Source organism: Tachyglossus aculeatus, chromosome 5 (assembly GCF_015852505.1).
Source record: "Tachyglossus aculeatus isolate mTacAcu1 chromosome 5, mTacAcu1.pri, whole genome shotgun sequence".
Taxonomy (NCBI): Eukaryota; Metazoa; Chordata; class Mammalia; order Monotremata; family Tachyglossidae; genus Tachyglossus; species Tachyglossus aculeatus.
In genome coordinates, this window is record NC_052070.1 from 53,480,190 (window position 1) to 53,496,648 (window position 16,459).

The 16,459-nt window shown below is 48.5% G+C and overlaps 1 protein-coding gene and 1 non-coding gene across 2 annotated transcripts; both read right to left on the bottom strand.

Moving 5' to 3' along the window:
* Positions 1-3,365: 3,365 nt before the first annotated feature.
* LOC119929375 lies at positions 3,366-3,503 on the bottom strand. Its single transcript, XR_005451501.1, has one exon. It is a non-coding gene; the product is annotated as a small nucleolar RNA SNORA7 (small nucleolar RNA).
* A 3,838-nt stretch (positions 3,504-7,341) lies between these two features.
* On the bottom strand, positions 7,342-14,407 carry LOC119928781 (basic proline-rich protein-like). The gene is made up of 7 exons (XM_038747296.1): positions 13,405-14,407; positions 12,253-13,315; positions 10,225-10,306; positions 9,732-9,811; positions 8,681-8,847; positions 8,404-8,467; positions 7,342-7,522 (listed from the first exon to the last, which is right to left on the bottom strand). The coding sequence occupies exons 1-7, from the start codon at positions 14,405-14,407 to the stop codon at positions 7,342-7,344; spliced, it is 2,640 nt and encodes an 879-aa protein (XP_038603224.1).
* Positions 14,408-16,459: the final 2,052 nt, after the last annotated feature.

The window sequence follows — 16,459 nt, forward strand, 5'->3', positions numbered from 1 at the left end:
CCAAGCTCTGCACAGAGTAAGCGTTCAATAAATACGATTGATTGATTGATTGATTGGTATAGAACAGTGCTTTGCACATAGTAAGTGCTTAACAAATGCCATCATTATTATTATTATTATTATAGCTGCCTCATAGGCCTAGTCCTAAAGGAGAGGGCAGCTATGGACCCCCTAATCTTGCTATTCCAGTTTGGGGAAGGAGTCAGTGGAGGAATGTAAAGTGGGAGGGGAGGGGCCCAGGTCCTTGTAGTTGCTGCCACTTTTCCAGTAGTCATTGCTGAAGCTGCTCAGCTCAAGGCTGGTGTGTGATGAACTGGGAGGGGAGGGGAGGAAATGACAGTGAAGGAAGAGCCTCAAGCATCCCCTGCTGTCATGCCCCATTCCTCCCTGGCCACCATCTTGTCCTAGCTAGGAAGTGTGGAACAGGAAAAGCTGGGAGAGGAGTGCAAGAGGAAGAAGGAGGTGCAGAAATGGTACATGTTAAAGATAGTTACAGACCGGAAGGCCTGAAGAAAGCAGTCCTAACCATTATAAGCACCTGCATGTCCATCAGCTTGCCTCTGATTTCTATTTTGCTCTCATTTCCATTTCTGGGGTCATAATTATATCAAAGAAGTAACACTGGGGTTAATCCTGGTTGTTGGAAAGCAGATTAACACTGCCTCCCTCAGAAACCTGGGTTAAACCAATCCTTAGAGGTGTTATTTGAGAGTCCCTTTCAAATGCAAATCAATAATTCATTTCGGCATTAAAACACAATCCTCGATCAATCTGCTCTCTTGCTATAAAACACCTCACTCTGGTTTCACGAGACAGCACAACTAAAGAACTATGTAAGGCCCAGAAGTGAGTGATTTCCACCAACTCTCCCAACTTCAAAGCCTTACTAAAGTCGCATCTCCTTCTAGAGGCCTTCCCCAATTAAGTTCTCCTCTGCCCTACTCCTTCTCCCTTCTGCATCACCAATGTACTTTGAACTGTAACCTTTAAGCACTTGATACTCAGACCACCACTACCTCTGAGCACTTATGTACATCCATAATTAATTTTAATATCTGTCTTCCCCTCTAGATGATTAGCTCCTTGTGGGCAAGTATGAGTCTGCAAAATCTGTTGTATCATCAATGGAATTTATTGAATGCTTATTGTACGCAGAGCACTAAGCGAGCATAGTACTCTCCCAAGTGCTTAGCTCTCAATAAATACCACTGATTGACTTCATTATCAGTAACCCACTCAATCCACACCCATCCACTCAGAGTCAAGCACCAAAGTGTAGCTTTTGTGCCTCACTTCTCTCAGGTGGGACTGGAAAGGGAACACTGTAGACGTTCAGTATATATTCGGTCTCTAATGAAAACAATGAGCAGTAGAAACCTGCAAACCCCAGTATATGATGTCACCCATGCCATGGGTCCATTAGGGAGAGACCATGAGTAGCACTGGAAGTTACAGTCTTCCCTTTCCAGGATAATTTGAAAGTAGCTAGAAGTGGGACTCCATAGCTGGAAGAGGAACATACTTTTTTTGGAGGTGGGCAGGGGTTAGTGTGACATCTCCCCAGATTCAAAGAAACCCTCTCTTTCTCACAAAACTAGTGCATCAGACAAGCACCCAGGCTAGTGGCCAGAAGCCTGGGTTCTAATCCTGACTCCACCACTTGCCCACTGTGTGACCTTAGGCAAGTCACGAATCTTCTCCTTACCTCAGCTTCCTCAACTGCAAAATGGAGATTCAATACCTGTTCTCCCTCATCCTGAGACTGTGAGCCCCATATGGGACAGGGACTGTATCCGCTTCGATTAATTTGTATCTACCCCAACTCTTAAAACAGCGCTTGACACATAGTAAACATTCAACAAATACTATTAAAAAAAACACCCAACAATCTGGGTCAGTTGTCCCTAAATCTATCCCTACACCATATACCCTACACCTACTGTAAGTCCGTACACCTACTGAACAAGCCAACTGCTGTGTAACTTATGGGCCAGAGTGCCTATTGAGGTGACCTTGCCAAGGATGCCTCTCTTTCCAAAATAACATAAGCTGAACCCAATCAATTCATTGCACGTCATTAAAATGGCCCCAGGGATATCTCTCATTGGAGTACAATACTAATAAGAAAACCCAATCAAAGGAAACCTAGGGTGGCACCAAATGGGGAGAGTACTGGAAATCCAAACACAGAACAGCCCTTTCCGGGAACATTGAGAGCCTGGAAAACAGATGGCAGAGGAAATGCTCCCACCTGCCAAGGTTAATGAAGAAATGAATTTCTGCCAAAGTGCTCAGAAGCCACAGATCCCAGGAAGGAGCTGGGCCTGTGTGACTGTCGAAGAGCAGGGAGCTGCAAGCATTGTCTCAATGAATAACAATTGAGCCCCCTGTGAGCTGCTCGTGAGCCCCCCAGGGACAACCTGATCACCTTGTAACCTCCCCAGTGCTTAGAACAGTGCTTTGCACATAGTAAGCACTTAATAAATGCCATTATTATTATTATTATTATTATTATTATTATTATTATTATAACAAGCAGGGATCGTGCCCACCAGCTCTGTATTGTACTTTCCCAGTCACTTAGCACAGTGCTCTGTGCACAATAAATGCTCGCTCAATAGTACTGATTGATAGACGATGAATTTCAGAGAGGTGGAGGCAGTCCCTCTAGACTGTAAGCTCACAGAAGGCAGGGAATCTGTTTATTGTTGTATTGTACTCTCACAAGCGCTTAGTACAGTGCTCCACACACAGGAAGCACTCCATAAATACAATTGAATGAATGAATTTAAGGGAGAGGAGTTGAGGGGATGGTGCAAAATACAGTTTGAGAGAATCAAGGACAGAGGGGAAAGGCTACTTGAGCTTTTTAGCTCAAGGCAGGGATTTTATCTCAGTAGCACAGTTGGGTTTGTAGAGCTTTGCAGGTTTCAAAATGGGCAGATGTGAATGGGAAGGGGTCTTCTCGAGTTAAGGACACCAATGTAAGCTCATTGTGGGCAGGGAACATGCCTGCTAATTCTGCTGTATCATGCTCTCACAAGCACTTAGTATAGTGCTCTGCACAAAGTAAGCACTCAATAAATTTGATTGATCGATGGATTGTTAAGTGCTTACTAAGTGATACGCACTGTAGCTGGGGTTGTCTTATGCCGTCAAGTCGTCTCCTACTCATAATGACGCCATGGGCACATATCTCCCAGAATGACCCACCTCCATCTGCAATCATTCTGGTAGCGTATCCATAGAGTTTTATTGGTAAAAATACAGAAGTGGTCTACCATCGCCTCCTTCTGCACAGTCAACCTGAGTCTCCGCACTCGACTCTCTCCCATGCCGCCGGTGGCCAGCACAGGTGAGTTTTGACCTGCGGCAGACTGTCTTCCACACACTAGCCACTGCCCAAACTAGAAATGGAATAGGTAGGCCTCTACTTGACTCTCCCTCCTGTAGTTGAGACTGGTAGAGTACTGGGAACTCTACAGGTGCAACCCTGAGAGGGTATCTGGGGTAAACATAAAATAATCAGATCAGATACAGTCCCTGTCCCACCTGGGGTTCACAACCTGAAGGGGGAGGGAGAACAGAATCCCACCTCTTTTCCAACAAGATTTACCATATTTTTCCAACTTCTAAGCCAATCTCCAAATCCTCTTGCATTCAACCTTCTTGTTTTCTTCCCCCAATACAGTCTCCCAATAAGCCTGTTCCTTTCTTACCAAACACATCACAGCTTACAGCTTCTCCTCCAAAAACCAATGCTTCAGGCCTGAACCTTTGGGGGTGTGATAGGTAAAAGGAATTCTAGACTTCCAAGCCAATCATCAAGAGCTCCTGAGCTCTAATTCTGGCCCAATAATAATAACGATGGTATTTGTTAAACATTTACTGTAGCTCACACTGGGGTAGATACAAGATAATCAGGTCAGGCACAGTACCTGTACCACATGGGGCTCACAGAAGTGGGCTTTATCAGTACCCTTTAAGGAACTGCCATATTACTTGTCTTAGTTTCTACAATCTGTTCCACAGCATTGCCCACCTGCCCTCCCTCACCAAGGAGAGTGAAGAATGGTGTATTTGTATTTGGAAATGCTTCAAGAATTAATTCAATCATTCAATCATATTTACTGAGCGCTTACTCTATGCAAAGTACAGTACTAAGTGCTTGGGAGAGTACGATGTAACAATGAACAGACACATTTCATGCTCACAATGAGCTTGCAGTCTAGAGGGGTAGGCAGACATTGATATGAATCAATAAATAAATTACAAATATGTCCATAATGAATATAAGTGGGCATTATAGACTTATGTTCATGGACTAATTGGCAGCATTGAGTAGGTTATATAATCAAGAACAACTGATTATTCACAAGTGTATTATCCGTGCTGAGGATAATCCAAAAGAGGGTTTTAATCAAAAAGCAGCATGGCCATGTGGATAAAGTACGGGCCTGGGGGCCAGAGAACTTGGGTTTTAATCTTGCCTCCACATTTGTCTGCTCTGTGACCTTGGGCAAGTCACTTAACTTCTCTGTACCTCTGTTGCTCAACTGCAAAATGAGGATTCATTACATATTCTCCCTCCTATTTAGACCCTGAGCCCCATAAGGGACAGGGACTGTATCTGGCCTAAGTAGCTTATATCTACCCCAGCACTTAGAACAGTGCTTGACATGTAATAAGGGCTTAACGAATTCTATTAAAAAAACCTTTACCATTTCTGTGACCTCCCACATTATAGCACCTACAATTCTTAACACTGACTTTCTCTAGGCAACCTTTGAAAGGGGACTACTTCCCCATTTTGCCCTCATGAGATCCAAACTATTTCCCTTGCTTTGTATTACTCAAGCCATCCCTCTACTTCATAAATGCAGAAAATCAAAAATTGACTGTAGTTGAGTCGGACCACATTGCATTCCTCCTGATTCCTCCTGAGGTAATGACAGGCTGGGTTTTGATTGGTCAGGGACTACTGAAGATCTGTCAGTCTGATCCAGAAACCTCTCCCTTCTGGCCCTTAATATCTGCTTTCGGCAGGTTTAGGTTGTATGTACTCATTCTTGCCTGTTCCGTCATCAACCCCCGACCCACATCCTCCCCCTGGCCTGGAATGCCCTCCCTCCACACATCCGCCAAGCTAGCTCTCTTTCTCCCTTCAAAGCCCTACTGAGAGCTCACCTCCTCCAGGAGGCCTTCCCACACTGAGCCCCCTCCTTTCTCTCCTCCTCCTTATCCCCCCGCCCTACCTCCTTCCCTTCCCCACAGCACCTGCATATATGTTTGTACAGATTTATTACTCTATTTTACTTGTACATATTTACTATTCTATTTATTTTGTTAATGATGTGCATCTAGCTTTATTTCTATTTATTCTGATGACTTGACACCTGTCCACATGTTTTGTTTTGTTGTCTGTCTCCCCCTTCTAGACTGTGAGCCTGTTGTTGGATAGGGACCGTCTCTATATGTTGCCAACTTGTACTTCCCAAGCGTTTAGTACAGTGCTCTGCACACAGTAAGAGCTCAATAAATACGATTGAATGAATGAATGAATATGGTGAGGGAGGCTGCCGTGCAAATCTCTCATTTCCAAAACTCTATAAATTTATAGAGCAGTCTATAAATACACCATCTGAGACGGTACAGTAAGAACAGCCCATCTTGTCATCCCCACCTTCCCCCAACCTGGAAACATTTGGGGTGAGTGATTCATATCATATGGGTAATTATGAGCAGTGGTAGTAAGCCTCCCTGGAGGTGAATGAGGCTGCCTAGAACCCAAGCTATGCAAAGCATTCTTGCCAAACCCAAGCTGTTTTCCTATGTCAATCTTTACCTTTATTATGGATCAGTCCTTCCAGGTAGGCTCAAGAGAGCGGGGAGCTGGACCTTCTGCGATCTGCTGGGGCAAGTCAAGGGAGGGGGGGATGGACTCTTCATCTTGCAGAGGAGAAGGAAGGAAGGCTACTCTGACCAAACCTTTCAACTCTGTCTCCAGGATGCTGGACTCAGAAGCCAGACTAATTTTTTTTTTAACCCTACACAGCAATGATTCTCAAGAGGAATAGAAAAGCAGAGAGGAAGGCAGCTTTCCAGATTATTGCTAAATTCCAGGTTTAGGCCATTGAAATATAAGAGGAGGAACCTGACTTCAAGGGGGAGTTGGGAACTTCAAAGACATCACAGGGAGTCCCTGATAAGAAAGTGGGACATGAAGCTGCCCTGTGGCAAAATCTTATAAAACATAATGCAAATTAGTTCCTAGGTGGGGATGAGACTCCTTGAATCACTTGCCATTACAGGCTCACCCATTTAGAATTGCTCCAAGCCTTCACTCTCCACTCTCCATTCCTCTTCTCTGCCATCTTTTCTCAACTCCTGCCATGTCCCTCTACCCCACTGATTTGCAGTCAACTGCCTTCTTCACAACAGCATAGCTAAGCCTCCTGTGGTAACAGCCATGGTTTCCACACCCTGGGCATATGGTGGGGGGAGGAGAGAAGGGGAAAAGGGAAAGTAATCTGAATAGGCTTAGAAGTCAAAAGTGTCTGTAAATTAATTCCTGAGCCTCTCAGTGGCTGGGGTCAAGGAAGAACAGGAGACTAGGCCTTTGCAACCAAAGTGGGGCTCTGCCACTTTCCTTTGGTCCAGTCTCAGTTTCCTCATTTGTAAAATGGGGATTCAATATCTGTTCTCCCTCCTATTTAGACTAGGAGTCCCATGTGTGACATAGACTATGTCCAACCTGATTATCTTGTATCTCCCCTAGTGCTCAGTACAGTGTTTGGTGCATAGTAAGTTAATAATTATTGCAAGTATTGTTTTTATTGTTATTTAAATATATAATATTCTCTAGATTGCCAATTGTTTTAGTCCTGTTTTTCCAAGTAGAAAGAGGAAAAATAATCTGAATAAGTTAAAGGTCAGTATACCAACAAATCATTGGTATTTTCAGAGCACTTACTGTGTGCAGAGCACTTTACTAAGCACTTTCATTCAGTCATACTTATTTAGTGCTTACTGTGTCCAGAGCACTGTACTAAGTGCTTGGGAATGAACAATTCAACAATAAACAGTGAAAACCCCTGCTCACAATGAGCTCACATTCTAGAGGGGAATACAGTACAACAGAGTTGGGAGAAACATTCCCTGCCCACAGGAGTTTACTGTCTAGAGGAAGAGAAAGATACTAATATTAATGTATAAATTATAGCTATTTACATAAATGCTGTGGAGCTGAGGATGGGGTGCTTAAAGGGAGCAAATCTGAGTGCAAATCAAATATTTGCCCAACTCTCCACTTCACTATATACCGTGTAGCTCTGGCTTTAGCTAGCAAAAAGTTTGGTTTAGCCAACTCTTGCGTAGCTGAATCTGGAAAGTGGCAGTATCTAGTGTAAGCACCATATCCCTCTGTTGACTAATCTGAACTTTATCAGATTGGTGTAAGGTTGAAGAGGCACGAATGCCCCTGACTTTGACAGGAGTCATGCAGCCAAACCACTGCTCAGGTCTGCTTCGGCAGTGTTAGAAATAAAGCATAAAAAACAAAGAAGGGTGGCAGGTGAACCATGGCAAACGGAAGAAGAAGCAGACAAGAAATCAATACTGAAAGCCTCCATGCCCACAATTTTGTCAACAATACAAGGAGAATCAACACTACTCTTTAGAGAACTGAGATCAGCCCTGTTCCTGCCAGGGGAAATGAAATCGATTTTGAAAATAGTCCCTCTTCCATTCATTCAGGGTAAGCAAAAAGGTACAATGAGTAAGAAAAAAAGCCAATTTGATTTAATAATCTTCTGGGACCCTCTTACAAGGTTGGGAATAATAATAATAATAATTGTGGTACTTGTTAAGTGCTTATTATGTTCCAGGCACTATTCTAAGCACTGGGGTGGATGCAAGCAAATAATTATGATGGTATTTGTTTAGCGCTTACTATGTGCCAGGCACTGTTCTAAGTGCTGGGGTAGATACAGGGTAATCAGGTTGTTAAATGTGGGGCTCACAGTCTTATTCCCCATTTTACAGATAAGGGAACTGAGGCACAGAGAAGTTAAGTGACCTGCCCAAAGTTACACAGCTGATAAGTGGCAGAGCCGGGATTAGAACCCATGACCTCTGACTCCCAAGCCTGTGCTCTTTCCACTGAGCCACGCTGCTTCTCTAGGTTGGACATAGTCCCTGTGCCATGTGGGGCTCACAGTCTCAATCTCCATTTTACAGATGAGGTAACTGGGGCCCAGAGAAGTGAAATGACTTGTCCAAAGTCACAAAGCAGACAAATGGTGGAGTCAGAATTAGAACCCATGATCTTCTGATTCCCAGGCCCATGCTCTATCCACTACACCATGCTGCCGCTTGAACAAAGGAGGGTTAAGCAGGTATTACACTTTGGTGGGGGTGGGGGGAAGGTTCATAAATGACTTGAATGTATTTGCAGGGCTGGTATGAACTATGAGATAAGACCCAGCATTTCATAGTGAGAAAAATGGAAATAATGAGAGAAATTTGAGATAAAGAAAAAAAGGAACAATTCATACCCTCATAATGTTTTGAAACGGCTCAAATTTTCAAAATAACTCCACTTGTGTGACTTTGTTATCCCCAAGCATTGAGCTGCAAACCCCTCAAACTGAGCAAAACGCTCAGTAAATCCTATGACTACCATTCTTAGACCTCACAACAAGATGAGAGAACATGAAAGAACAGCTAGGATCAACCTGAAAGCAATCCATGGAAAGAGACTTGGCCAAGCCGGTTCCGTGGCTTGTGGAGTGACAATACGGCTGAAACAACTCAATTTCTGACACAGAAAGCTTCAGAGCCCCTTGCCTTAGGATAGATGTTCAACAATAATTTGAGTTGTTACTTGAGTCCAACTGTTTGATAAGAAAATCAGACTCCTGTTCTTATCTATTATGTTATGAGGCTGTTACAATTCACTCACAGAGCTCACAAATTGTTCTAGAATAAAAGGTGTTAAGATGGAATGATATTATTATTGTATAGAATGCAGCTGCCTCTCTAAAGGGACCACCAAATATATATACATATATATGTATATATGCATATATACATATATATACACAAATTATAAGAATTCATTTATTTGTATAAGTGATGAATAACAACAAAAATGGATTGGGGGTTCTTGGGTTTTTTATTCTTTTGCCTATCCCTAATCTATTTTAATGTCTAAATCCTCCTATAAACTATAAACTCCACATGGACAGGGATTGCATCTACCAACTCTATGGTATGGTACTCTCTCAAGCACTTAGTACAGTGCTCTGTAATAATAATTATGGCATTTGTTAAGTGCTTACTATGTGCCAAGCACTGTTCTAAGCACTGGAGTAGATACAAGGTTATCAGGTTGTCCCACGTGGGGCTCGCAGTCTTAATCCCCATTTTCCAGATGAGGTAACTGAGGCACAGAGAAGTGAAGTGGTTTGTCCAAGGTCACAAGCAGACAAGTGGAGGAGCCAGGATTAGAACACACGTCCTCTGACTCCCAAGCTTGTGCTCTTTCCACTAAGCCATGCTGCTTACACAGTAAGTGCTCTCAATGAATACCATTGATTGATAGATTTTCATTGATTACAAATTCCGGATAAAGGAATGGTTTCCTTTAAAGGATGGAAGGCAGCCTAGGATTGGGGAGATCATAAATGTTACCGTGCATATAATAGAAATACACCGCACAACTCCCATACCAATCACAAAACCTCCGGAACAGTCCTCCCTTGTGGCCAGGGGTATCAAATTTAACCACGTCCCCCTGCCAAGGTATCAGCTAAGAAACAGCATTAAAAATTTAGGAAAATACGTCAGGTGGCAAGGCTTACCCATGCATCCTACATGAACCAGCCAATAGTCCTGCATTACTAATCATCTGTTTTTTAAAATAACCACACGCACATTCTTGGTAGAAAGTTCCTCCTGTTGTCAACCTTTATCCAAAACCAGACTTTCAAGCTCTCTCCAAAGCTTCCGTCTCTCCCAAGACATCCTTGCAGCTACTAAACTCTGCTGAGTGATACCTAGCAAAGTCAAGATTCCCACCAGAAAGTACAGTTGGGTGAGGGACGGGGAGCAGGAATTGAAAATGTCTTCCTCTATTCCTTTTCAGGCAGGGTTTAAACCCTGACCACTTTGGTTTCATTTTTTCAGATTGACCCACACGATCTGTTGACGAGGAGGCCATACCATCTGACTGGCAACCCCAGTTTCTGTTTCTCCAAAGTGTGTATTTCTCAAAGAAGAGCCTTGTGACTGCTTTTTGATCAACCTCACAAATAACCCCAAAATAAAATGCTTAGATGGTACATCCAGGATCTCTCCAAAAAAGAATCACTCCCACACTACCTCGATTCTTCTGCTGATACTAGATTTAGTAATAATAATTCTTACTATGTGCCAAGCATGGTTCTAAGCATTGAGGTAGATAGAAGTTAATCAGGTTGGACACGGTCCACATGGGGCTTACAGTCTAAGTTAGGAGGGAGTAGGATTAATCCCCATTTTACAGATGAGGAAATTGAGGCACAGAGAAGTTAAGTGACTTGCCCAAGGTCACACAGCAGACACCCTGGACAAGCCAGGAGTAACAACCACATCCTCTGAATCCCAGCCCTGTGCTCTTGCCACTAGGCCATGCTGTTGCTTCTCTGAACATTTGAGCATGGTATTCAGTTACTGTAAGTTAGGTCATGTTTTATACCTTTCAATGGGAGCAGAACTGTAGGCGGCACAGGCACCAGTAGTAGTAGTAATAATAATAATTATTGTGGTATTTGTTAAGCACTTACTATGTGTCAAACATTCTTCTACGCACTGGGGTAGATACAAGATAATCAGTTTGTCCCACATGGGGTTCACAGTCTTAATCCCCATTTTACAGATGAAGTAACTGAGGCACAGAGAAGTTTAAGTGGTTTGCCCAAGGTCACACAGCAGACAGATGGTGAAGCCGGTATTAGAACTCACATCTTCTGACTCCCAAGTCCATGCTATTTCCATAAAGCCACATTGCTTCATAATTTTTGGTACTAGAAGTACTAGTAGTACTAGTAGTATTGGTACTTAGTGAACACTTACAGAATGCTATGCACTATACTAAGTGCCTGGAAGGGCGCATCAGAAGCAAGAGACCAGTTCCTTGCCCTCAAGCAGCTTACACTCTAGCAGGTGAAGGGGGTACATAAACACTGACAAATGATCAGAATAAATAATTGTACGTAAACTTGAATATACTGATATGTGCAAGTCCTGAAGATGGATATAAACATATAAGTTCTAGAGGTGGCTGTCATGTTGCTATGATTCGGGGTTTTGCAAATTTATCAGGGAAGACTTGGTGGAGGTGGTATTTTAGGAGAGCATTGAAGGTGGGCAGCAAGGCTTCAGCCTCCAGATGGCATCCAAAGGGATAGACTGTAAGCTCGATGTAGGCAGGGAACATGTCTGCCAACTCTGTCATACTGTAATAGGAATAATAATAACTGTGATTTTTGTTAAACACTTGCTATGTGCCAGGCACTGTACTATGCCAATGGAGAAGAATACAAGCAAAGCAAGCAGCACACATTCCCGGTCCCACATCGGGCTCACAGTCTCAATCCCCATTCTACAGATGAGGGAACTGAGGCCCAGAGAAGTGAAGTGACTTGCCCAAGGTCACACAGCAGATGAGTGGAAGAGCCAGAACTAGAACCCACGACCTTCTGACTCCCAGGTCCATGCTCTATCCACTATGCTATGCTGCTTCTCATAATAATTGTGGTATTTATTAAGCACTTACTATGTACCAGGCACAGTTCTAGGAAGTGGAGTAGATACAAGATAATCAAGTTGGACAAATCAAGTTGGACACAGTCCCTGTCCCACAAGGGCTTACAGTCTCAATCCCCATTTTACAGATGAGGTAACTGAGGCCCAGAGAAGGGAGGTGACTTGCCCAAAATCACACAGCAGGTAAGTGGTGGAACTCAGATTAGAACCTAAGACCTTCTGACTCCCAGGCCTGGGTTCTCTCCACTAGGCCACATAATATGTGCTCAATAAATACTACTGTTGACGATGGAAGGAGCAGTTCCCCATTGGGAATGCAGCATACACAAGGGGTCGGAGGCGGGTAGTTAATGGGAGGGGAAAATCAGGGTGGCTGAGGGAGCCAAGGGCTAGCAGATGGTGTCTCCTCCCTGCCCAGCTGCCAAAAGGGAGCCAGCTGCCAACCTCTGGCTCTGGTTCTGGGAGCAAGTGTTGGGAACAGCAGGGACAGGCAGGAACTGGTGGTTCTTTGCTCCGCCTGGAGCCGGAGGCTGGAGGCACGGGGTTGGGGGCTCTGGGCTGGACCTGGACCTGGGGCTCTGGGCTCCCTGGATCCTGGGGACGGGGTCTCTGGGGTAAGGCTGTGTCTCTGAGCTCCCAGGATCCGAGGGGGGCGGAGGTCTCTGGGCTGAATCTGGGACTCTGGGCTCCCGGGATCTGGGAGATGGCGATTTCTGGACTGGGGCTGGACTTGGACCTGGACCTGAGGCTCTGGACTCCCTGGATGTGGGGGACAGTGGTCTCTGGGTTGGACCTGGTCCTGGGACTCTGGGTTCCTTGGATACGGGGATGGAGGTCTCTAGGCTGGACCTGGACCTAGACATGGGACTCTGGGCTTCCCAAATCTGGGGACAGTGGTCTTTGGGCTGAACCTGGACCTGAGTCTCTGAGCTCCCCGGATCTGGGGGTTGGAAGTCTCTGGGCTGGGGCTGGCCCTGAGGCTCTGGGCTCCCCGGATCCAGGGTCAGGGGTCTCTGGGCTGGACCTGGACCTGGACCTGGGACTCTGGGCTTCTCAGATCTGGGGACAGGGGTCTCTGGGCTGAGCCTGCCTGAACCTGAGGCTCTGGGCTCCCTGGTTCCAGGGGACAGGGGTCTCTGGGCTGGACCTGGACCTGGGACTCTGAGCTTCCCGGATCCGGGAGACAGGGGTCTCTGGGCTGGACCTGGGGCTTGTGCTCTGAGCTTCCCGGATCTGGGGGACGGGAATCTGTGGGCTGGACCTGAACCTGAGGCTCTTGGCTCCCGGATCCGGGGGATGGGGGTCTCTGGGTTGCACCTGGACCTGGGACTCTGGGCTCCCCAGATCCGGGGGAAGGGGGTCTGTGGGCTGGACCTGGAACTGAGGCTCTGGGCTCCCAGGTTCCGGGGGATGGGGGTCTCTGGGCTGGACCTGGACCTGGGACTCTGAGCTTCCTGGATCCAGGGGAAGGGGGTCTCTGGGCTGGACCTGGGGCTGGGGCTCTGAGCTTCCCGGATCCAGGGGATAGGGGTCTCTGGGCTGGACCTGGGACTCTAGGCTCCCCGGATCTGGGGGATGAGGGTCTCTGGGCTGGACCTGGACCCGGGACTCTGAGCTTCCCGGATCCGGGGGATAGGGCTCTCTGGGCTGGACCTGGCCCTGAGATTCTGGGCTCCCCAGATCCGGGGGACGGGGATCTCTGGGCTGGAACTGGGACTCTGAGCTCCCCGGATCCGGGGGACGGGGGTCTGTGGGCTGGACCTGGACCTGAGGCTCTGGGCTCCGCGGATCCGGGGGTCCCTGGGCTAGAACTGGACCTGGGACTCTGAGCTTCCCGGATCCGGGGGACGGGGGTCCCTGGACTGGACCTGGGGCTGGGGCTCTGAGCCCCCCGGATTCGGGGAACGGGGGTCTGTGGGCTGGACCTGGACCTGAAGCTCTGAACTTCCCGGATCCGGGGGACGGGGGTCTGTGGGCTGGACCTGGACCTGAGGCTCTGGGCTCCCCGGATCCGGGGGACGGGGGTCTCTGGGCTGGACCTGGGACTCTGAGCTTTCCGGATCCGGGGGATGGGGGTCTCTGGGCTGGACCTGGGGCTGGGGCTGTGAACTTCCCGGATCCGGGGGACGGGGTCTCTGGGTTGGATCTGGAACTCTGGGCTCCCCGGATCCAGGGACGGGGGTCTCTGGGCTGGAACTAGACCTGGGACTCTGAGCTTCCCGGATCCGGGGGACGGGGGTCTCTGGGCTGGATTTGGGGCTGGAGCTCTGAGCTCCCCGGATCCGGGGAACGGGGTCTCTGGGCTGGACCTGGGGCTGGTGCTCTGGGCTCCCCGGATCCGGGGAACGGGTGTCTCTGGGCTGGACCTGGGGCTGGTGCTCTGAGCTCCCTGGATCCAGGGACGGGGGTCTCCAGGCTGGACCTGGGTCCGGGCTCCCCGGGTCCGGGGGGCAGGGTTGCCTGGGCCTGACGCTGGCCGCGGCGGAGCGGGGCGCGGAGCGGGGTGCGGTGCGGAGCCGGGTGGAGGACGTGAGCAGACTCGTTTGCAAAGCTGCTTCCTTCTTCCCCCCTCCCCTCTTCCTCCTCCCGTCCGGCCCATCCCCCGCACTCACCCCGTCACCGTGCGCGCGCGCGCACACACACACACAGACACACACACACACAGACACACACACAATCACACCCTCGCCCCTGTGCGGGAAGGGGGAGGGGACGCGGGCAGGACCGGACCGGAGCAGACAGGACAGGTGAGCGGCCGCCAGGTAAGGATGGGGTCGGGCCGGGCATTCATTCAATCGTATTCATTCATTCACTCGTATTGCTTGAGCGCTTACTACGTGCAGAGCACCGTACTAGGCGCTTGGAAAGTACAATACAGCAATAGACACAATCCCTGCCCACAACGGGCTTATTCATCCATTCATTCAATCGTATTTATTGAGCGCTTACTGTGCGCAGAGCACTGTACTAAGCGCTTGGGAAGTACAAGTCGGCAACAGATAGAGACGGTCCCTACCCAACAACGGGCTCACGGTCTGGAACGGGCCCACAGTAGTCTTGTACCTATCCCAGCGCTTAGAACGGTGCTTGACACATAGTAAGCACTTAACAAATATCTTTATTATATTATTGTTATTCCTAGCTGGTGATTCTCCCCACGGGAGCGTCTCCAGGGTTTTGCTCAGATTCCTTTTGCGTGTCTCCAGCAATAAGGCTTTCCCCACTTCTCCTTGGTGGCAATTCCACTATGGAGCCCTGGGAAAGCTGGCAGTGCGGGGAAGCACTGTACAGTGTGGAATCTTTCTAGGAAACAAGCTGTAAGACCCTTGGGAGAGAAGGGCCAGTGATCATCCGTAGTAGTAGCAAAGAGACAATCCCGCCTCCCGAATCTCTTAACTTTTCCCCGCTACCCTCGACGTCTAGGAAAGAGGGGTCCCCGGCACCCTCAGCCCCGGGAAGAAGACGGGGGGCTGGGTTGGGATGGTGACGCCTTCTTCTCCTCCTCTCCCTCTCTCCTCCTCCCCTCCCTCTCTCCTCCTTTCCCTCTCCATCCTCCTCCTCTCCCTCCTCCCCTCCCTCTCTCCACCTCCTCCTCTCCCTCTCCCTCCTCCCCTCCATTCCTCCCTCCTCCTCTCTCCGCCTCTCCTCCTCTTCCTCTGCTCTTCTCCTCTTTCTCCCCCTCCCCCTCCTCGTCCTGCCTCGGTCGGGGAGGGAGGGGATCCCCAGCCCCGAGAGATCGGGACGCAGCTTCCTCCTCCTCCTCGTCCTCCCGCAGGCGGGGACCGGGGCTGGGCGAGAGGACCGTTCCCGGTTGCCCCGCCTCTCCCTCCCCCTGTCCGCTTTTCCTCCTCCTCCTCCTGCTGCTGCTGCTGCTACTGTTGCAGCCTCTGCTGCCGGATTCCCTCCTGCCAGTGCAGCGCGGCCTTCTCCGCCCCGCCGGGTCCCTCCCTTGGGGACCTTTACCCTCCGGGCCGAAGACCACGGCTCCGGCTCCCTCCTTCCCTCCCTCCGTCTCTCCCGAACTGGCAGGGCGCGGCTCTGCTCTCCCCCCTCTGCAAACATCCCTGCTGCAACCTCCTCTGCAACCCTCGCTGCTGCAACCCTCGCTGCTGCTGCTGCTGCTTCAACCTCCACCGCCCTCCCCGCCCCAATTTCTCCTACCCTGCATTATTCCCCCTCCCCACCCCCAGGCCCGACCCCCGACCCCCCGACGACACGACCCCCCGGACGGCACCAGCCCCCCGCTGGGCCGCGGTAAGTGACAATCGGCTCCGCCCGCACTGCCTTTCTTTTTGGGTTTTTCTTTTTCCCCCTCCCTCTCCGCATTTTCCTCCCTGAAGTTTCAGTTCGCGGGGCTCCCTGGAGGCTGGAGTGGGAAGGAGTGGGGGAAGAAGAGGATCCAGCAGCTACTTCATTCATTCAGTCCTATGTATTGAACGCCTACTGTTAATCAATCAATCAATCAATCGTATTTATTGAGCGCTTACTGTGTGCAGAGCACTGTACTAAGCGCTTGGGAAGTACAAGTTGGCAACATATAAAGACAGTCCCTACCCAACAGTGGGCTCACAGTCTAGAAGGGGGAGACAGAGAACAAAACCAAACATACTAACAAAATAAAATAAATAGAATAGATATGTACAAGTAAAAT

Excerpts from the sequence above, each read along its gene's own strand:
- LOC119928781 (XM_038747296.1), bottom strand. The coding sequence starts at position 14,407 with ATGGGCCGGACGGGAGGAGGAAGAGGGGAGGGGGGAAGAAGGAAGCAG. Across the intron at positions 10,307-12,252 it reads TCCCAGAACCAGAGCCAGAG|GTTGATCAAAAAGCAGTCAC; the intron begins GTTGGCAGCTGG and ends GTTATTTGTGAG. Across the intron at positions 8,468-8,680 it reads TGTTGTGAGGTCTAAGAATG|TTCATACCAGCCCTGCAAAT; the intron begins GTAGTCATAGGA and ends CTTATCTCATAG.